This window comes from Erinaceus europaeus, chromosome 7 (assembly GCF_950295315.1).
Source record: "Erinaceus europaeus chromosome 7, mEriEur2.1, whole genome shotgun sequence".
NCBI classification, from domain to species: Eukaryota; Metazoa; Chordata; class Mammalia; order Eulipotyphla; family Erinaceidae; genus Erinaceus; species Erinaceus europaeus.
In genome coordinates this window covers 85,966,170-85,990,053 of record NC_080168.1, presented here as the reverse complement: position 1 = coordinate 85,990,053, position 23,884 = coordinate 85,966,170, and the positions used below count along the sequence as shown (strand labels likewise).

Genomic DNA, 23,884 nt, shown 5'->3' with positions numbered 1-23,884 from the left:
AGAGTGATGCTGTGATTCTGTGTCTATCCTCCCCACTAAACAAACACAAAATTCACACAGCAGGCTGGAAAGAGAACTCACCTAGATAATGTCTTTTCTTTGTCATGCACACAACCCAGGTTTGAACCTAGCTCCTAGTGAACTGGGAGAAGCTTTGGTGCTATGTTGTCTTTCCTAGGCTCTCCTTGTCTATCCTTTCTATTTTTTACCATTTTATTGAGGGATGAATGGTTTACAAGACAGTGTTGACACATGAGTATAATTTCCCATCTCTCTGTAACAGGTGTCTACAAAGCACTCTCACCCCAACTAGGTCCTCCATCATGAACCAGGAACCTTTGCTTTTGTTCAGTATACCCCAGTGCAGTTCAAGTTTTTTTCAAGTTTCCCCTTTGTATCCTTGTTTCTTGCATTCCACTTATACGTGAGACCATTGGTATTTGTCTTTCTCTTTTTGGCTTATCTCACTTAACATGTTCTTATCTTTTTTTTTGTGTGTGTGAAAGAGTCCACTCAGAGAAGTGAAGCATAAACCAATACTGACCCTTTGTTAACAGCCACAGACATCATGGTGAAAAGAAGTGGAGGAGGCACAGAAATATGACAGAAGACAGATTCAGATGCCTTTTCTCCGCTTACCCTTATCTATCCCTTGTAAATACCACTGCAGTGAGTCAAAGCTATTTCTGCAAAGTTTTAAATACATTCAAACTGGACTATAAGAAGCCAAATAATATCTGGTATCCACTGGTCATTCCTCACTCAAGTAAATACATCACTAAGTTGAACCACTAGATTGAGGAGAGAGCTTTTCATTTCACTATAAGGAGAGAGCTCACACTCTCTTAGTACTAATCAACAAAGATACCTAGTGTGAACAGCGCTAAATCACCAAGGAGAGAAATGACCTCAGGATAAAGTCAACTTTGAGATGGTGGGACCCAGATTCAGGATAAAACTGTGAAAGCCTGTTCCCTAGTTCAGGTAGAGCCAGGCCCTGGATGAAATCAATCTCTCTCTCCTCTCTCTCTCTCTCTCTCTCTCTCTCTCCCCCTTTCTCTCTCTCTCTTTCTCTCTCCCTCCCTCCCTTTCTTTCTTTCTTTCTTTCTTTCTTTCTTTCTTTCTTTCTTTCTTTCTTTCTTTCTTTTTTGGATGAAATCTTTAAATCCCTGGATCAGTCACATCTGCTACTTACCCTTGCTCTCACCTTCCAGCAACCAGTGACTTAAAATGTCTTCTGCTTGTTTAAGCTCATTTGAGATGCATTTTTGTCATCCAAAGCAAAAAATGTTTATTTTAACAAAAGCAGAAGGGATTTTTCTTAAAAATAAATCAATAATTGTAATGACAGAAATGTGAACCATAAGGTACAATAAGGAAAGAGAAATGCTAGCATTTCCCAATCCTTGGGAAAAAGATGTGCCAATTGTCTTCTTTGAGAGAAGGCAAAAGTAAACTCAAATTATCAGAAGTGGCAGAGGCAAGATGTGGCTTCTACCATAAGGCGTATGTGAGTGTAGCTTCTTCCCAGACAAAAACCCTTAATTTGATCTTCTCTATTCCTATCTTTGGGTTGCTGTTTATTAAAAACCGTGTCCTGCTTTATATCTTACTACCTTTCAGCCACCAAGTTGCAGATGCTACCATAACACCAACCTGACTTCCCTGGGCAGACAACCTCATCAATATGGCCTGGAACCTCACCTCCCCAGAGCCCTACACTACTAGGTAATGACAGAAATAGACTGGGGGTATGGCTTGACCTGCCAATGTCCATGTCTAGAGGAGAAGCAATTACATAAGCTAGACCTTCTACCTTCTGCATCCCATCAAGAATTTCAGTCCATACTCTCAGAGGGATAAAGAATAGGGAAGCTTCCAATGGAGGGGATGGGATAAGGAACCCTGGTCATGGGAACTGTATAGAATTATACCCCTGTTATCTTACAGTCTTGTTAGTAATTACTAAATCATTAATAATAATAATAATAATAAGAAGAAGAAGAAGGCCCCAGAGCAATCCTTACTGAGGATGCTCATTCTCACATACATGATGTAGCTCCCAACACTAGTCCCAGTCTCTACTAACTGTGTTCCATAATCACCGGCATTACTCCTTCACTGGTCCTCAACATTTATCAGGGTTCAGGGTTATTACTAGTCACAAATATTTAAAGGTAGAAAACATTGGCAAGTAGATAAGTTAGAGGCAGTAGTATCTCTTTTTACTTTATTTTTAAATTATTAGTGATTTTAAAAATGCAGTAATATCTCTATGCCACAATTTCTCTTTAGGTCTTCATGTGAAAGGAAAAATTATAGACTACAAATAAAATAGTAACTGAAGAAGTACAATTTGAGAAATGTGAAACATTCATTCAGGAGACTTACAACTCATTCTATCTGTAGGTGATCCTGTTTTATTATTATTATTATTTAACTATCATCCAATCAAAATTTTTAGGAAAAAAAGTGAAAATCAATCAAACAAACAAAAAAACCATACTTATAAAAATTATCAAGGCAACTTTTGAGTTTAATCACAAGAAAATTATTGCAACTATCTCAAAGTCCAAGGTTAAGATTCATAATCCACACTGCTGAGAAGTTATCAGATGGCAGGGTGTGAGGTGTGGTAATGAAGACCACAAATAACTGGCTCAGAGCTGCATTATAACTTGCTGATTAATAAAGCAGCTCACGATAGCAAGAGCTCAGCAAGGACAGTATTCTAGTCAAGTGGAGGTCTGCGCGAAACAGCCCCCAAATACCTCAAGCCACAGGGAAAGAAAAATGCCACTGTATTAAAATATCTCCTCCAGACAAAGGAAACTTTCCAAAAGTACAGCACAACAAAGCAAAGCAAAGCCAAACAAAGCATAGCAAAGCAAAACACTGACAGTCAACTTGATCCCAATATTGCCTCTTCTTTATATCCATGGCAAATGGGATGAAACCCTTCTTAGGAAAGCCAATCAACACACGGCTCCCTCACTCTCTATGCACGCACACCAGGTAGTACTTAAAGCAGGTCTTTACTAAAAGAACCCGTATGATTCTTCTGTTTTTGTTTTGTTTTGTTTTTTCACTTCAATGTTGAGGGAAATAATCACTTACAAGACAGTTGGGGGGGTCACATGTATACAGCTTCATATTCCCTCAAGATAGATGACTGTACTCTACTCCCACCACCAAATGACATCTTCTTATCTCACACTTTATGAAGCAGTATTATCTTTTTAATTTTTGTATTATCTTTATTTATTGAATAGAGACAGCTAGAAATTGAGAAGGAAGGGAGTGATAGGGAGAGAGACAGACCTGCAACACCGCTTCACCACTCGCAAAGTGTTCCCTCTACAGGTGGGAGCTGGGAGCTCGAACCTGGGTCCTTGACCATTGTAACATGTGCGTTCAACCAGGTGAGTCACCACCTGACCCCAGCAGTATTATCTTAAGGGCAACTTAGTATTTGTCATCCATTGAGTCAAGCAGAAATTGCTTCCTTTTGTGGAATGGGAGATAGCTTATGGTACATGAGGACCTGGGTTTCCAGTCCCTCACACCACAAGGAAGCAGCATGTATACCATGTGTAGATGGTGCTGTGGTGTCTTTCCACTCTCTCTCCCCTTCCATCTCTTTTTTATTTTTATTTTATTATTTATTTTGGATATAGAAAGAAATTGAGAGGAGAGATAGGTAGGTAGGTAGTTAGAAAGAAAGAAAGAAAGAAAGAAAGAAAGAAAGAAAGAAAGAAAGAAAGAAAAGAAATCTATGAAGCTTTCCCCCTGAAGGTGGGTACTAGGGGCTCAAACCAGGATCCCTATGCATGATAATGTGCATTTTACCAGACGTGCCACCAGCCATTCTTACAGATTATAAGGACACAAACTATGCAGTACCATGCAAACATTTTATAGTTAAGTAGAATAGACTGAAACCACAAATGAAAAATACCTGAAAGCTTCCTGATAGGGCTCACAGAAATTCAAATTCATGAGGAGCCTTTCATCATCTTATTTCTCTGAATGGCCCTCTGATGAGGGTTCTTTCCCCTTCTTTCCCCTCCCTCCTCTTCCTCCCTCCCATACCCCCTCTCTTTCTTTTTTTCCTTCCTTCCTTCCTTCCTTCCTTCCTTCCTTCCTTCCTTTCTTCCTTCCTTCCTTCCTACATTCCTTCTTTAACCACAGTAATGACTGCTAAACTCTGATTTATGGTGGTGCTGGGGGTTGAAGCTGGAACCTTTGGGCCCTCAGGTATCAAGGTCTCTTTGCATAACCACTATGCTGTCTCCCCAGCACTCCCGTTATTCAGCTTTGCTGGCATAAGAGGTTCATCTGTTTACAGCTAGAGAATGCACTTGATCACTTGTTTAAGACCCAGATTGGTCAGTCAATCCTTTTATAAAGTTGCCTATTGCCCTGGAGTAGAATTACTTTGGATTTATTAACCGATGCTGCCATTTCTTTGATGGTTTTACTTACTTTATTTCCTTGTATAGATTGTGAATTCCAGAGAGATATTTTTAGCACATGTAATTGAGTAATAAGTATATGATTTGAATAAATTAATCAGTGAAGAGAAACTCTTTAGAGCAAGGGTCATTTCTTATTTTTGTATCTACTGTATTCACGGGTGTCAATAAACTGCTCACTCAACACATGTTGGAGCGAATGTATGTGTGTTATTAATGTAACAGCTAGCTCTAGCACTGGGCTATATTTTTCTCCTCCATCTCTTTCCACCTTCTGCTTCTATAAAAGATCAGTTAAAGCTCTTGTTTAAAAGAAATGCCATCCATGAAGAGGACTTACCCAAGTCAAACTGGCCAGAAATGTAGCCACAGGTCTGCCGGACTTCCTCACTGTCCCAGCCCAAAGGGTAGAGAGCACAGCCAGCACCAATTAACAAGCCTGCAAAGAGACAAGACAGGAGGGTTTTACTGGTGCTCTTCTATATTCCTAGATAAAGGAAGCAGGGGTGAGGGTGAGTGTGAGAGGCCTGCGGGGGGTGGCTTGTGGGAAGAGGGAAGGGAAGGGGAAGAACAAATACTAGCAATATAACAAAAGAGCAATGGTGTTTGCTTTTAGGAATTTACCAGCCATAGTTCTTAAGTAATTTAAGACCAGTTTGATTCCAAGAACTGCTGAAAACAAAAACCAAAAAACCTGAAAAGCTTGACATATAGTTCAGTGTGCTTTCAACTTCACCTCTGAAAGCATTAAAAGTATTGCAAATCCTATTTAGGAAATACAACCTTTTTAATCATGCTTGTAAAAAGCCAACTAATTCTATCATCAATCTATGTAAACATAGTAACTCAAGAGCAGGCAAAAGTGCCTAGTGGGTTATGCTTCATCATTCATTAGATTTTCTCCAAGTTGAGAATCAAAACAAAAGTATTTCTGCATTGTCCGGTCTTACCAGGGGCTGAAAGAACATACAGATTTTCATGTGCCACTTGGACACATTGACTGAATCTTTGAACTGTATTACACGCTAAGTTCTAAGCTGAGAATCACCAAGCATCCCCTTGTCTCAGAAATGTTCTAAAAGGCAGGCGGTACTTATTGCCATCTAAGTTTTCCTTGCAGTCAAGATAAAAAAAGTTTCATGATTAAACTGAAAGAAAAATGAAAAAAGAAAAGAAGGCGACAGCTTTATTTTCATATAATTTATGACATGGCAACACACTGAGCTGACAGCTTTCTATGGGCGTCCAACCCTAACAAGGTCTTACAAGAAAATGAAGCACTAGAATCTATGCGTGAATTTCAAAGTGATACCTTGCCAAGTCTATCAGCAGCAAAAGCATCATCACTCCTTACTCCCACACATGTGCAATCAGTGGGACCAATGCTCACAGTCTGACTGGTGAGGACACCAGTCCTGTCTGAAGGCATATAGGGGAGGAAGGGTAAGAGGGAAATGAGGAAGTCCCCTATAAATAAGAAAAATTCCATCAGTGTGGCAAAGCAGAGGCAAATGACAGGGCTCCCAATGGATGGAGTAGAGGAGGTTGTCAGTATTTCTGGAATTAGTACCTTCTTGTCCCCTCAGCTCCTTCTCCCTTTTTTTCTTCTTTTCTCTCTGTGTGGGACAGCTTGAACAGTAATAACCCACACATATAATCTGTTTCCTCACAGGCAACTAAGAAGGAATTGTACCCCTTCAGCCATTTCTGTATGGAACTGTAAGGAGAGAAGTCCCCCAGGAAGTGACCAGTAGGTACTTCCTACTGGGCTGCCCCTCCCAGCAATACACACATTGGTCAACATAGAACAACCATCTCATGCACAGAGACTATAGTCCTACAAGACACCTACAAAAAGTCACTGGAACTGCAAGTCACTAATCCCTGGGTGCCTTATCTTTAGCTATACAAATTTAAGTTGCATTGAGGCTGAAGAATGACTCCAAAAAAAATAATCCAAGACTTTGCTGACTAAGCAAACATGCTAGTGAGTTGTTTCCTTAGGCATCATTTCCCCTTGGGATAGAATTTATAAGACTCTGAAGACAACTCCAGGCTGGGTCTACCCAGCGTCCATTAAAGATATCATTCATGAGGCTATCCAAGTCTGCATAAATTGAATGATATTAATGGTTAAAAATAATTGAATTATGATTTTCATGATCCTCCGTCCTCACATTAACAAGTGCCACCTTTTTAGATCATGTGAGCAAGTTTTTTTTTTAAGGATGGCAGGTACAGAAAGGCAAACAGAAAATGTTCATGAGCATGATAAATGAAAAGTAGTAATAACGAAACCATCTATGGTCTCTTTATTGGGCAGACAGATAATAAACAGTCTTCCTAACAGTTTTTATTTCCAGTAGAACTAACAAGTATGTGTTATGTATCCATAGAAGGTCCTACTTTGGTTCATTATTATGCAAGGCACCTTAGGGAACTAAACAGAAGAGCATAGAATGTGTATAGATGTATATGTGGGGCAAAAGATGTACTTTTCTCCAAATGATAAAACACTGGGTAGTGAAGATCTTTCTGTGTTATATTTGACAGTCTTTGTGACTCTTGGAAATGTAGCTTGAGCCATGCAAAGTAGGAACAATTTTATCCACACAAGATTTGTGTTATTCACATGAATTAAACAAATAAAAACAAGCATAAGCATATGTTCACACCAAAAAAAAAAAAAAAGTATTCCATGGAGGGCAACTGGCTTATTTGGATTTTTATATTAATATTTATGGAGTCTAAGTTTGCTTTGTCATCTGCTAATGTTTGCTGACAGCAAAGATACTGCAGATACCAAAGGTTTGAGAAACATTGCTGGAAGAAAAGAGTTGCAAACTAATCAAGTTAATTGGCTGGCACCAACACTAGGTTCTGGAGGTAAACACCAGAGATCTTACTACTTAGCTGCCATTAGTTGTTAAGAAGAAAGCAAGTCTCAGATATGATCCAATTAAATATATAACATGCTTAATAGCAAGCAAGCTGGCCCCTACAAAAATCTGATGGCCCATTCTGTAAGCCTAATGACACCCCACCTTCTCAGATAGTCATTCTAACAAGTACTTTCAACACACAATAGATGCAATCAATATATATATATATAATTTAAAAATATTTTATTTACTTTATTTTATTACCTATTTTTATTGAGGGGTGCAGTCATTGACACACACACACACATATATAACTTCATTATGCACTAGGACCCCAAAGTTCTCTTCTACCCCTCTATCCCCCTACTTCCCCAGAAATCTTTTCTTTGATGACATACACCATAACCAGTCCAAATTTCACTTTGTGTTCTCTCTCCCCGTCTCTTTTTATCAAGTCACACTTCTAAATGAGATCATTCAGTATTCAGTATTCCTTCTCCTTTTGACTTATCTCACTGAATATGGTGTCTCCAAGATCTATCTGAGATGATGTAAAGGAGATGACTTCATTGTTTTTAACAGCCAAGTAGTATTCTATCATGTATATATACACCACAGTTTCTTTTTAGGCACTCATCTATCTTTGGACATCTAGGTTGCTTCCAAGCTTTGGTAACTACAAACTGTGCTGCTATGAACATAGGTATACACAGATCTCTTTTGACAGGTGCTTTTGTTTCCTTTGTGTAAATCCCCAGGAAAGAAATTGTTGGGTTATAGGGTAGGTTTCTGTTGTTCTAAGAAATTTTCAGACTGTTTTCCACAAGAATTGGACTAATGTACACTCTCAGCAGTACAGAATTGTCCTACGTTTGCGAGAAAATAGCTATTTTTAATGTGTTCAACATTCACAATAAATAAAGAATTCATACAACAATAAACCCTAAATAACCTGACCTGATAGATATTTACATGAAAAGATGCTCAGTATTACTAATCATTCGAGAGAGGCAAAATCAATCTCACCTCATACCTGTTAGAATGGATATCATATAAAAGTCTAGAAGTATTGGTGAGGATGGAAAGAAAGAAACACCTTGTGCAGTGTTATGGCAATAACCTAGATGTTTTTGATATCTACTGATGAGTTATTTCGTAAAGTATCCTTCAATATAGGTTTGTCTGGTGTAGCCTCATAATTATGTTTTCTTATTGTTTCTCTTTGGCATTAACACCATGTGGGAGGATGTCATTTGCTTCTCATTACAGATGCAATAAATGTTAAGAAAACAGGAGCGAGAACACTCCAGGTTGGAACAAGAAACAATACCTCCCATTTAATGGACTAGGAGCAGGCATAGGACCAAAGAGAGTTCTAGATCTGTACTGCCTAGTGCAGTAGCCAAAAGTCAAGTGTAGCTAAGTTAATTAACATTAAGTAAATCAAAAAGTTGAAGCTTTTCAGTCACATAGCCCCATTTCAAATGTCTAACAGCCACACGGGAATAGTGGCTACCACACCAGACTATACAAATGCAGACCACTTTCATAATTGCATGGAGTATGAGGGCAAGTCCACATCAAAGACACTACTGCAGACTTCTTTTTCATTTTTTAAAATCTTCATCAGAACAATTATTATTTTTTAAAATAGTCAATTTACTTTTTTTTTTTCCTCCAGGGTCACTGCTGGGCTCGGTGCCTGCACCATAAATCCTCCGCTCCTGGAGGCCATTCTCCCCCCCACCTTTTGTTGTAGCCTCGCTGTGGTCACCACTACTGCCATTGTTGACGTTGTTCACCGCTGGACAGGACAGAGAGAAATAGAGAGAGGAGGGGAAGACAGAGAGGGGGAGAGAAAGACAGACACCCACAGACCTGCTTCACCACCTGTGAAGTGACTCCCCTGCAGGTGGGAAGATGGGGGCTCGAACAGGATCCTTATAAGGCAGGGAAGAGAGAGAGAGAGAGAGACTGAGAGACCAGAGCATTGTTCAGCTCTGGCTATGGTGGTGCTGAGGATTGAACCTAGGACCTCAGAGCCTCAGATATGAAAGTTGTTTTCACAACCACTATACTATCTTCCTAGCCCTACTGCCTGGTACCACGAGTTAGCAATTAAAATAATTACTGCTCACTTACAGTATTTACAGTACCCTTTTCTAGGTGGGACTAGATGCCAGAAAACTACTTCTCAGTAATTATCCTGCTGGCAGATGTTCTCGTCCATATTCTGTCAATGAGAAGTCCTCATGTGAAAGCTGGGTGTAAGAGAAAAGGATAAACTCTATTACCAAGTTACAACTGCAGTTAGGTTCATGCCTTTCTGCTAACAGAAGTTTGAGAGAGGAAAAGTCACTGACTGCACACCTATGGACATCTAATCTTTGACAAAGGGGCCCAGACTATTAAATGGGGAAAGCAGAGTCTCTTCAACAAATGGTGTTGGAAAAAATGGGTTGAAACATGCATAAGAATGAAACTGAACCACTGTATTTCACCAAATACAAAAGCAAATTCCAAGTGGATCAAGGACTTGGATGTTAGACCACAAATTATCAGATACTTAGAGGAAAACATTGGCAGAACTCTTTTCCGCATACATTTTAAAGACATCTTCAATGAAACGAATCCAATTACAAAGAAGACTAAGGCAAGTATAAACCTATGGGACTACATCAAATTAAAAAGCTTCTACACAGCTAAAGAAACCACTACCAAAACCAAGAGAACCCCTCACAGAATGTGAGAAGATCTTTACATGCCATACATCAGACAAGAGTTTAATAACCAACATATATAAAGAGCTTGCCAAACTCAACAACAAGACAACAAATAACCCCATCCAAAAATGTGGGGTGGACATGGACAGAATAGTCACTACAGAAGAGATCCAAAAGGCTGAGAAACACATGAAAAATTCTCCAAGTCTCTGATTGTCAGCGAAATGCAAATAAATACAACAATAAGATACCACTTCACTCCTGTGAGAATGACATACATCAGAAAAGGTAACAGCAGCAAATGCTGGAGAGGGTGTGGGGACAAAGGAACCCTCCTACACTGCTGGTGGGAATGTAAATTGGTCCAACCTCTGTGGAGAACAGTCTGGAGAACTCTCAGAAGGCTAGAAATGGATCTACCCTATGATCCTGCAATTCCTCTCCTGGGGATATATCCTATGGAACCCAACACATCCATCCAAAAAGATCTGTGTACACATATGTTCTTAGCAGCACAATTTGTAATAGCCACAACCTGGAAGCAACCCAGGTGTCCACCAACAGATGAGTGACTGAGCAAGTTGTGGTATATATACACAATGGAATACTACTCAGCTGTAAAAAATGGTGACTTCACCGTTTTCAGCTGATCTTGGATGGACCTTGAAAAATTCATGTTAAGTGAAATAAATCAGAAACAGAAGGATGAATATGGGATGATCTCACTCTGAAGCAGAATTTGAAAAACAAGATCAGAAGAAAAACAAAACAAAACAAAACAAAACACAAGTAGAACCTGAAATGGAACTGGCATATCGCACCAAAGTAAAAGACTCTGGGTGGGGGTGGGTGGGGAAAATACAGGTCCAAGAAGGATGACAGAGGACCTAGTGGGGGTTGTATTGTTATATGGGAAACTGGGGAATGTTATGCATGTACAAACTATTGTATTTACTGTTGAATGTAAAACATTAATTCCCCAATAAAGAAATAAAAAAAAAAAAGACACTGACTGAAGGTTCCTCCAGTATAGTGGAGGCCAGGCTTGAGCATGGGTTGTGAGCACAACGAAGAGGACACTCTAAGCAGGTGAACTATTTTTCTAGTTCCAAGTGTAGCTTTTAATCCCTGTACTTTCTGATTTTCTGAATTCGTCAAAGCTGTTTTTGTGGCCTTCACTTTCCCAGACCTCCTTATGTGCTTGTGAAAGCTTAAATCCCTGTGCTATATCCCTTTCTACTTTAAGTAACTAGGTTATTGTAATGGCCAAACCTTACTTGTACAAGAGTAGATGCAAACTTTTTTTTCCCTTACCCCATTATTTACTTCCGTGTCATCTATTTTTTTCTATTAAAAACAATCTCTAATATAACTCATACAGTTACTTAAAACTTAGGAGTGAGTGCATACAGTAATATTAGAAGATTTGGAGTTAACTACATCAGGGGAGTGGTCTCTGGTTAGGGGATTCATCTCACCTCTTCAGGAATAGGGATTTCTGAAGAGGGCGCTAGAATGTTAACTACTGCTAAGATGTTGATGTTGACTGAAGCCAACTAGCGTTTTGCCTATATTGAAACACTATATTGTAACAAAAAAGCTTCACCTTACTGAAGGGAATCTGTTCTTATTTGGTTCAGCAGTGTCAAACCTTAGATCCTATGTGCAAACCGATACCTGATAGAAACACAATTTGGAAACCCCTGAGCTAGATCTCCACTGAGATATTACACTGTGTGCTGAAATGGGGTTGCACAGAACGTTCTGCAATTTGAAGTGGTTGCCCACATGGTATCTCAGTGGCCTGGGAGTAAATGGCTCAATTGGAACCTCTAGGTCACAAACATATTATCTGGGTGTATTTGCTCATTAGATTTTAACCTTTGTGGTTACCACATGTGATTAATTATGCAGAATTTTAACCAAATTTCTTTGTCACCACTATAACAAATAACTTTTTTTTTTTAAGTCACACTATTACACTGTTTAAAATCTGTGCAGACAGCAATGGGAGTAAATACAGACTGTGAAGTGAGGGGTCAAATTGAGGAACGTGGTAACAGGAGGCGTGAGATCAATCATTTGCAGCTATAGGCTCCACTGCAGTTAGGAAGCCATCTTTTTTTTTTTTTTTTTTTTTTTTGCTGTCCTAAAGACTTTGCTACTTGTAAGGGGTCATGAGTAAATCACAAATTAATGTCAATTAGTTCAGTCTTGAGATTTTGACCCAATACCTCTTTAAAGTCAGCTATCAGGAAAGCAGTAGACTACAAGAAAGGTTATTTTGTGGGAGGTATTAAGAAGAGGGGTATATGGTGGGAGGAATGGGGAGACTGCCTTCTAACTAGAAAATAATAGTGATTTAAGAATATTTAAATTTGAATAAGGGCTGGGAAGATAGCATAATGGTTATGCAAGAGGCTCTCATATTTGAGGCTCTGAGATCCCAATTTCAGTCCCCATTACCACAAGAACCACCAGCACCACCAATCTGAGATGAGCAGTACTCGAGTCATACTTTCTCTGTAACCCTCATTCATTAAAATAAAATATTTTGAAATTATTTGAATAAGGTCTTGACTATAAGGCCATTTTGTCCTGAGTAACTTATGGTTTGGGTATCATCCCCTTTGAAAACACTTTTATTTATTTTAAAAGCCAGATGAATGAAGAGGAGATGGCACAAATAAATGAAAGAGGCGGCACTTGGGAGTCTTGCAATGGTGCTGGGTGGGTGTCCCCAAACGGACTTCTGTGTCTATGCCTTAACCTTGATATATTCAGTCTGCCCATAGACTGTTGACAGAAGTAACCCTCATGGAAACGCTGTTTCTGCACAATGCGGGAAATAGCTGGCATGATACTAATTATTTCTTAGAATCTGAATGTGAAGTCTGAAGCTGGTAAAGAGCTTAGTGGTCAAAGGACAAACTTGGTGCTGGGAATTTTTCCCTTCTGCAAAACTCTTTCTTTTCCAAGTCAGTACTTAACACTTAAGTCGGCAGAACATTAACATAACAATTCAGCTCCTGCCAAGAAGGCAAAACAAACCTCTAGTTAGCCCATGCCAATTACTCTCCACAGGTGGTAAGAATAGAGTCCTCATGTGAAACTCATAAAGGCTCATTTTTTTTTTCCAGGCCACTCTCGAAAGTTTTTTAATGTGATCTCACTCTTTTTCCATGACTATGGTTCCATTCTTTTTCCATGGTTTATTATTTTTTTCTAATAGCATGACTTTTTCCACCTATCACCCCTTCAGTGGTTAGACCAGCATTTCCCATCAATTCATCTTTTATATTTTTTGGACACTTTTATCTATCCTCCAATTCCTTTATCTTCTTTTTCTGTGGCAAGCGCTACGGGAAATGGTCTTCTTTGCTTTTCTCATGTAAAGTTGCTCAGTCTTATAGTGTGTTATCTGGGCTTCTCTTTGGAAGAGGTTGGCAGGATTCCATACCCAAGTCTCCATATGCTAATTTACATACAGGAGACTTTCTATTTTCTTCTCTAGATAAGAGGCTCTAGAGAATGTAGCAACAGAAAAAAACTCTAATGGTGGGTAGGAAATAATAGCGTGGGCCTCCATTTTAACTCCTCAAACTCTTGACAGCCCAATAGGATGAACATACTTAGGCATTTATGAAAGAGAACTGGTGAGGCTCTTGGAAGTTAAAGATCCTTTCAAAGCGTTCTCTGGAAACTGAGTTATTGAGGATGCCAGAGACTTATTTAACAACACAAAGCACTGATCTATCCCAGGGTTCCTGGGATCCAATCTAAGGTTCTTTTCCATCTATTATGGTTCTAGTTGCTGGGGAGGTGAATGGGACAAGATGTGTTAGCACACAAACACATCTATCCACACACACACTGAAGCATAGAGATGACAAATGGATTTTTTTATCATCAGAAGTCCAGACAAGGAAAGCACATCTTATCTTGACACTGGAACACACACACACACACACACACACACACACACACACACACACACACACACACACACACACACAAATAGAAATATGATAATTTCTAAACTATTACAGATACTTTTTCTTTTTACAAATCACTATAAGATTACTTTTTTTTTTTTTTCTGAAAACACTCTGCAGAAAAGAACATATTTTAGCTTTTTAAACATGGTCCCCTATGGGTCCCAGGTTCTCATTTCATCTCCTTTTCCAGTTCATTTATCAGAAGACACAAAAGACATGCACAGTGTGGTAGGCATCTGAATCTCTGCCCCTTAACTCAGAACAAAACTTACAAGTTAATTTCAGCCATGAGTGACTTGTCAGCCTTGTTCTTCTAACAGTTTACACAACCATTGAAAAAAAATGTTGTTTCAAATGATAAAACTGGGGGGAGAGTCTGACATTTCTAGTGACAGTTTTCTGGTAAGCTACATCTGATTGAAAGCAACTTTTTCTTTTTTTGTGGGGGTTCTTTATTGAGGGGATTAGTGGTTTACAGTCAACAGTAAAATGCAGTAGTTAATGCATGCATGACATTTCTGAGTTTTCCACATAACAATTCAACCCCCTCTAGGTCCTTCTCTGCCATCATGTTCCAGGACCTGAACCTTCCCCCTCACCCCAGAGTCTTTTAGTTTGGTGCAATACACCAAAACCCAGTCCATGTTCTGCTTTGTTTTCTTATTTTTCAACTTAAAAAATTAAGTAATTAATTTAGTAATTTAATAATTAAATTAGTAATTTAATAATGATTGACAAGATTGTGGGATAAGAGTGGTACAATTCCATACAATTCCCACCACCAGAGTGCCATTATCTCATTACCTCCATTAGAAGGTTCCCTATTTTTATCCCTCTGTGAGTATGGACCAACGATCTCTATGGGGTGCAGAAGGTGAGAGGTCTGGCTTCTTTGATTGGAAAACAACTTCTTCCAACCCTAAGTTACACCAAGAAGGAGACAGAGAAACACTATTGCACTTCCAGGACAGTGCATTCCAATGTATGGATTCTCAGACGCAAACAGGCTTCTCAGCCTGTGTAGGGTATTAAAATGCAGATTCTGAGGCTAGGAGATAGTTCAGCATCAGCGTACAGGACTTGTAGGGCTAGGTTCTAGCTTCCCAAGTTCAATTCCCAGCACAGCCATATGACAGAACTAAGCAGTTTACAGTCCAGTTGTTGACACATGGGTACAATTGCTCATCTCCCTGTGATAGATGTCTCCAAAACACTCTCACTCCCAGCCTAGGTTCTTTTCCACCATTATGCCTCAGCTTCCTCTCTTCCCTCCTTCCCCTGAGTACTTTGCTTTCATGCAGTATACCATACCCAGTCCAAGTTTAATTTTGTGTTTTCCTTTTCTGTTTTTGTTTCTTAAGTTCTGCATATACATGAGATTTCTGGCTCTGTAGTTCTGGTTGGAGCAAGAGCTTCTGTATTTCAAACCAACACTCAAGGAGCAAAGATTACTATCAAGAAACACACGTGGGGCACTGAGGGTCTAGTAGAAACAGAGCCCTCACCTGTGATGTCCCCTGTCACTACCTCTTAATAGATGTGTGACCTTGAGCTGCATGCTTTTGACTTCTCTGAGCTCAGATTTTCATCTATAAAGCAGGCCTGTCTCCAGCATTTTATTAGAAACAAATAAAAAACTTATAAGAGTCCTATTCAGAGTCAGCATAGGATAGGGGACATAGTAAATAGCACTTGAGTATATCAATAGTAGTAATTAAATTGCACTGCTGGAACTGCTGTCTTAGAATTGCAAACTTTTCATTTGGATACTTTTGGATTCTTCATGAGCAGCTGCAGGGCATACTAGCTTACTTACTAAATCCACTAAACAAACAAAAGTACTACCAATAAAAGCAAAGGGTCAGTCTTATTGCTTGCTTTTATCTTCACAACAGATCTATTTCCTGGAACTGACTACATCTCCACAACTAATGGTTTTTACATTGTATTGTAAAAAAAAAAAAAAAGGAAGAATGGTACGATGAACACCTGTGTACCTACTATCTAGTTTCTACAAATAGTAAGTTTTTAAATTTTGCTTTATCTCTCTCTATTCATTTTCTCATATTTCTATTGATCTTTTAGAGGAAAGTATGGAGATGCCTGTCATAGTAGGTTTCAAGCATGGGTACATATGAAGGGTCTTTTCATTATTCATACTCTGTTATTTCTCTTCCCATGACCCACTGGTCTGCACAGACTCATGTGGTAGACAGACAAGTTTGACCCTAGAGCCATAACTGACACAACAGTGTATTCTTAAGGCTTGATGGACCTAAATTAGGACCACTAGCCTGGAAGTGATTTATATACATACCCAGAGTGGTGAATATCTTTAAGCCATTCACATTTCTCAAAACAATTAGCCCACAACTTAAAATAGGATCAGCTTGATTCAGCTATCTGACCCAGAGATGTGAACATTATGAGACATTTCCCAAATCTCAGAATGACAGCACCATGAAGAGTTCCACCTCAACATAGCCACTTAGCACAGAGTTCTCACTGGACACACTTTCTAATATGGATTGGTGCTGCTGTGCACAAAAGGAAGCACTCCTGATACCTCCTAATTATGAAAAAAGGAAAAACAAAAACAGTTTAACATAGTAGCTCTCTAGGAACAGGGCTGTAATAATACCCTGTCAAAACAGTTCTGACTAGAAAATGAAAAACAGACTAAACCCCTCTCCCCACAACCAACCACCCAAATATAAAGACATTAACAATGCAAATTCTGGGCCCATTTTTCCTCTGCTTTGAAAATGCAGTATTCATTTCAAAAGAGACTCTGGTTGGTGCATGTCAGCAAACAGTGGCTACCCATCCTGTGAGAAATATTCATACTCAGGTGCTAAACTATTAGGAACATGGGTTTCAGAGTCATGGAGTCTTGGTTTTGAATATTAATTCTGATATTTACTATAGGGACCAAGTCTTATTGTGAGAACAGAGTTTCAGACACCAAGCGCAGAGTATACCAATAAACCAGTGCATCTTTACAAAGTTGTTGAGATGTCCAGATGAGACATCCCAGAATAATGCAGAGCTTCTAGGTATAGCTTTCCTCCCATGAAACAAAGGGAACAGAAAAACACACTTGCTTTTGTTCACACAACAGTGACTTCACAAAAACAAGAGACTCCACCAATGGGAGGCATTGTTTAATGGAACATGTTTGCAGATCTTCTACTGGGATGATGAGGAAGATGATGTAATGTGTAGGAAGTCTTACAGCATAAATCACAGCATATCCATCATAAGCCAGGATGCCAACTTCAGTCACCCTCAATACTTCCTTGATTTAACTTACAGGTATTTGTTTTGATTTCTGCTAAAGTACTAACTTCCAGTTCCCCTTCCCACTGGCTAGTAGAAGAATTTGCTTTGGGCTTGAGAAATAACTTCAAAAGTATCCCAGAAGCTTATTGTATAATCCTCTCAAGGTTCTGGGTGAACTGACACCAATGACATGGACATTAGTAATGAGATTGGAGATCTAGTAAAGCATAGTCAGAGTTTGCTGAAGAGTTTCCTGCAAAAGCTGGAGCAGATTTGGAGTTTGTGTCCTGTCCTGTCTGAATGGAGATGTGAATGGATCTGAGCTGTCCCCATTCTGTGTAGATGGTGTGAAGAACTGTAAATGAGCAAGCATTACGTACTCCATCTTGCTTTCCACATACATACCTTCCCTACTGTTAAGGAAAGTTAAAAAATGAAACACCTGTCACAAAGACCTATAGGAAAAGATGAAATTGTTATGCAGGATTTGGAGAGCAGGTTTTGCTAATGATCTCATCACAAAGGCCATAAAATTCTGGTCTTTCATTTTTAGTGACAGGATCTCTCACCTGGACAACCTATCCACAACCACTTTGAGATAGAACTCCTCACAGCCAGACAAACAACCTTGGGCATAGAATTGTGATCGTCAGATAGGCAGTCTCGCGACTGAACCCTTTTTATCAACCAAGTGGTCCTGTGACTCGGCCTCTTGTTCCCTACTGGCCCATGACCCTTGTAAGTCCTGAGCCCCAGCCTCAAAGTAACATGGTTGTTTGAGACAAGATCTGCCGTCGTATCAGGCTTGCGGGTATCTGACTAAGCATGCTTTTCTCATACCAACTCTTGTCTCTTGGTTCATGGAATATCTGAGCAATAAACTTTTGTATGGATACATAGTGGATTTATGAAATCTGGGAGTCTGCTTAGGGCCTGAGAGGGTTACTCTGGGATGTGAGTAACTAAACTTTCTTTGAAGAAAAGAGTGATAGGATTATGAGTTAAAGAAAAATGGGATCAGAGAATAATGAATCTTTTCATATGGTTGCAAAAAAAAAAAATCAGCCCAGATCTTCACAATTAATTTTGATGCTATAGTGCTATGGAAAGACTGCATACATAACTACACTGTCATAGGCTTATTCAGAGCACAACCTTGGAAGTGTGACCATATTTCTCTCTGATCTGGGGATTCTGGATAATTTGCAAGGTTTTTTCTTGGGTGTATTTCATCATCAGTAGGCTAGGAATAAAATTCAGACTATAGAGTTGCTACAATTGTTATTTTTATACATACATATGTAAATGAATATGCAACTAGACACTGTATGTAATGGCATATACAACTTATAGGACTACTTGAGTACAATATATGCAAACTATGCCTATGTGTATTTAAGACAGATGTGACAGGCTCTTAACATTCTGCTTTAAGATATATGCTATTTTCACTAATTATTCTCACAAAGCACCTTTTTTTACCACTAAAATAATATGATCTAAATATACCAAATAATCTCTGATATATGTGCCCACAATGAGATGGTATAAGTGGGAACAGACAGGTATTTTAAGGTGTTTTTTTTTCTTTACCCACCAACTGCAGCATCAGGGAAGAAGAATCTCATCTATCTTCCTCAGGTCTTTTTAAAATGCCATCAATTCTACCGAAAAACAGTAAAGCCATCTGGAATAGTTGATAGACAACAATTTGGAAGCAATTTCTTCCAAGACAACCACAATGATTTTCCTTTCTTGTTTTCTTTTCCTCTTGAAATGTCAAGGATAGCTGAAATTTCTTACTTTTCCTCCTCTGATTTATTGTCCCAAGCAAGTTTTGAAAAGTACTTGAGAATTTGTCAGGCAGTAAATATTTTTAAAGTACCAGCATCTATCTTTAATGTTTCCCAATGAAAAAATTTAATTTCCTGACAAAGAAATTATTGAAAACCTCCAAATGGGTTGTCTCTTTTTTATATATATTTTAAAAAATTAATTATTATCTTTATTTATTGGATAGAGACAGCCAGAAATCAAAAGGGTAGGGGAGATAGAAAGGGAGAGAGGAAGAGAAACACCTGCAGACCTGCTTTACTGCTTGTGAAGCTTTCCCCCTGCAGGTGGGGACTGGTTGCTCGAACCTGGGTCCTTGAGCATAGTAACATGTGTGCTCAACCAGGTGTGCCACCACTCGGCTCCTCATAGGTTAATTCTCTTAACCTGGAAGAACTGGCAGGAGAGACCATTAAGAATTAGCCTGGCAGACCTGGGGCCTGATGCATGTATAATTTCACCACTCTGGGCCACTTTTTCACTCAGAAACCCAGAGGAAGAAAGAAAGACAGAGGTCGAGATACCACAGCACTAGAGCTTCTTCTGGTTATAGAACATTACATGTGCTGCCTGAGCCCCATGGTAAGATGCTTGCTCTAACCAATAAGCTGTTCTCTGGACCAAGAATTTTCATTCTTAGTCTGATGATCCAATTATTGCAGTGTAAGAATAATTTTTTTTTTTACAAAGACTTTAACACTGAAGCACACACACACAATGTATATGCTCATACACACAGGATTCACATAGTAAGAGAAATATTTTATATATGCTGATATGTTTATTAATTTGTAATATAAAATGTATAGCAATACAAATTATATATAAATTTTTTATATATGAATAGATTTTTGACCTTATTTATAAATTATATATATTTGAGGAGAATGAAAAATAATACTCATTGATCTCTGCTTCACTAATTGAACTAGCAAGTGTTGGGGTCTGTACAAGCTCAGTGCTTTTTACCATTATGAAAATAAAAAGGTCCGGTCACTCTGTTGCCTGAAAGGAAGAGAAGTACCCAACAATCACATTTGTAAGATGTCAGGAACAAAACTAATTACCGTGAAATCTATTCATTTTTCAACTGGAAAGGGGAGGTGGCTCTGAAAGAATAAATGTGGTTTTGATAAGTAGATGTAGCCACCTTAGATGAAGGGAGGGAGAGAGAGAGGAAGGTAGCTGGAGATGGGGGGGGCATAGGGGAATAAGTTTGAGAAAAACAAACAGGAGAGTAGTGACCAGTGACTGTAGCACAAGGTCAGTAATGGTGAGTCAGGGGAATGATTGGGCTCTGATTTAATGGACACATGGACCTTACAGTTTATGAATGAGTTCCCAAAAGAGTTGGAAGGAGCCCTAAGATGATCCAACCCACTACACCCAGTTCAAGTTTCACTTTGCCTATTTTTTCCTGTCCTTGTTTCTTTGCTCTAAAGCAAAGTCCTCTGGGGGAGAAGAAGGGGTGAAGGAGATAGATAGGGCTTTAGGGTCCTGATGCATGATGATGAAGTCAGAGGTGAAAGTGTTTTGCAAACACTTATCATGGGGAGATGAGAAACTATACCCATGTTTCAACAACTATAAACTATTAATGCCCTCAATAAAATAACTGAAAAAAAAAAGATGATTCTACACAGTGCTTCTCAAATCTTACCATCAAACCTTTCCCAAAGACCCCAAGGAGTGAATGCCACATTTTATGGAGTCAGAAGTTGTGCCCTCAGTCGGACCTTTTCTGAAAAGTGTTCTTTATTTCTTCCTGAGAAATTGGTATAGGATTTGCCACTCTGTTCTACAGAAAGACATTTTAATATTTGTAAAAACACACTTGCTCTGAAATTGTACCCCTGTGACAACAACTGCCTTATAAGTCTTTATTTCCCTAATAAAATGCTTTGGAAAAAGAAAAAAAAAATTCCTCTTGCCAAAATGCTGTAGTACACTGATGTCTCAGTAAGACACATGGAGGTTGTATTCTGAGACTTCACATATGTATAGGACACTATTAGTTTCCCTTTTAGCACATATGGGGCTCAATTTTGGAAGAAAACCCAGGTTTCACCTCAAAACAGTTAAGTGACATACTCAGAGTTTCCTCTGGGAAAGGCACCAGAAATGAAATATCTTGTCCTTCTCACTACACAGAAAAGAAAGTACCTGATCTGATGTACACAGTGCGTAGTAGCACAGTCATAAAGACTCAAGAGCCGTCAACACTATGCAACCAGAGAGACAGACACAGGGACACTCACAGTTGGCCCCATAGACCTCATGGCCCACCAGTCAGCCACTACCACTCTTACAGGGCTGCAGAGAATTAGCAGGGGATGTGGAAGAGATGACTTAGGTCAGGCTTCCCATATCAAAACCAACCTATATCAAAATTTCCAGTTTATTTATGAAGGATGAACTAGAGTCTCGGATAAATGCCTCCTTTCCCCAGTGGAGCTGAGGCAGCTGCTAATCAAAGGCTGTCAAGCTTGATTTGTACTACCCAGGGCTTCACGGGAGGCGTGAAAAAGAAAGATCACAACACCATGTTTATCTCCCTCCCATTGCTGGTTCTGGCAATAGTATTATAGGCAGGCAGGCTGAGTCAAAATAATTTTCTAAAAATATGGGTCAGCTGAGGCCATTTAAATCCTCCTTTTATGGAGTTTAGCATGTTAGGACTTTTCCCTTGGGCTGCTTTGTGTATTCCTTCTCAGAGCCTGCTCTTCCAACGGCATTTGGACATCTAAGAAACACAGTCCAAGATTTCTCTTTGCCACGGGGATCACAGCCTCCCAATGGCAGAGAAGCAAGTTTATGTTCTTCCCAGGAACCTGGCCAACCACTCCCAAGGGCTCCAGCATTCAGGGCAGAGAAAGTTTCTGCCAGGCAGTAACTGGTTTTGCTGGTGGACCTGGGATTAGTTGTAACTTAGTCTGCTTCCATTTTCTCAAACAATAAGTTTCTACTTTCCTAATGTCTTCATACAAGGAGAGTACTGGATACTCAAGGGTGAACTCTGTGCATGATTCTTCATCTGTATTCAGTTTTCCACCCAATGGTTTGAGTAGTTGCTGGTGACAAGGCTGAGATGCCACCAAAGATGTTTCTCTCTCGATATCTGTGCTATTTCCTTTATATTAAAGCCATTAAACAAAGGAAACACAAACTGCTTTCAAACAGGGTTTGTAAATAGACTATTTTTAGAAAGGATGCTTCTTAAATATGCCTTCTGTAAAGATATACGGTTTTGCTTGAGAAAAGAATTCAGTAGAAGATGAAGTCCTATAGCTTTTCACACTGGCTCCTTTCCAGGGTTTCTAAAGGGCAGGGCACAGGAAGCAAAGATTGAGGAGAGCCTTAAGGTGGAGAGACCTACATAGAGTTACTTAACTCCTCTCTGCTCCTGCTTTGGGATTCTGCATGACAGATTGTGCTGGAAAGGCTCAGCTTTTTTTCCCATAGTTTGAAAATGACCCTAAGCTGACATTATGGGTTGAATGTTGACCTCTGCCCAACAGATATATGTTGCCTCTAATATCAGAATGAGCACTGATTTGGGGATATGGATTTGCAGAAGTAATTCTTGTTCTTCCTCTCCTTCTTCTTCCCCTTCCTTTCCCCCTCTGCCTCCTTCCCTTCTTCTCTTTCCCCTCCTTCTCCTTCCCCTCTTCCTTCTCCATCTCTTTCCCTTCCTCCTTCTCATCCTCTACATCCTCCTGCTTCTGCTGACTCTCCTCCTTTATTTATTTATTTATTTATTTATTTATTTATTTATTTTACTAAAGCACTAATCAGCTCTGGCTTATGGTAGTGTGGGGGATTGAACCTGGGATTTTGGAGCCTCAGGCATAACAACGTGGTTGCATAACCACTATGCTATCTATTCCCCCCCTTTTTTTTGTTGCTGTGATTTCACTACTCTAGACTGATGTTTTTACATTAGAGATAAAGACAGGAAGGCAGAGAGAAAGGGAGAGAGATATAACACAACACCAGTGCTTCCCCCAGTTCAGTGTAACTTGAGTTCAAATTCGAATCACATGCATGGCAAAACAAGTGCTTTCCCAGGTAAGCTGCCCTGCAGGCCCCAAGTGTTATGCTTTCAAGATGGCATCACACTGGAGTAGAGTGGGGCCCTGACCCTGTATCACGAGTAGTGTCTTCTTAAGCAGACAGCCATGTGGAGGCATCCAGGCACAGAGGGAAGTCAATCATGTGAAGTTAGAGGCAGAGATAGGAGTTACATAGTCACAAGCCAAGGAACACATGAAGCCACCAGAAGCTATGCAGGGCAGGGAAGGAAGGACTCTTTCCCTAAAACCTTCACAGGAACTTCGTACTGCCAACACCCCTGACTTAGACCTCCAGCTTCTAGAACTGCAAGAGGATATTTTTCTGTTCTTTTAAGTCACCCAGTGACACACATAGAATCTCAGGTTCTCCCAGCACAATGATGAGGTTCAAAGAGGCGCCTGCACAGCAATGGCTCTGACGAACATCGTAAATCGCCGCCTTACTGCTTGCTGGGTCAGAGAACGAAGGTCGACCAGTCCCCTCATCTTTATAACCTGGAGAAAGCATAACTTACACAGCAGACAGAGCCGCCCATGCGTGCCTGACATGTGAGATGCAAGCTGTGTGATCATAATTTATAGGTAAAGAGCTTTTCTTTCTTTTTTCTCAAAAGGGCT

The 23,884-nt window shown here is 39.6% G+C and overlaps 1 protein-coding gene across 6 annotated transcripts in view; it reads right to left on the bottom strand.

Moving 5' to 3' along the window:
- The window catches only part of LHFPL6 (LHFPL tetraspan subfamily member 6), a 294,740-nt gene that overhangs the window by 18,595 nt on the left and 252,261 nt on the right, over positions 1 to 23,884 (bottom strand). For all 6 annotated transcript variants that reach the window (XM_060194900.1, XM_060194897.1, XM_007521580.3 and 3 more), the window contains one exon: positions 4,816 to 4,914. In XM_060194900.1, coding sequence (XP_060050883.1) covers positions 4,816 to 4,914 — 99 coding nt within the window. The remainder of the gene's footprint in view (positions 1 to 4,815; positions 4,915 to 23,884) is intronic.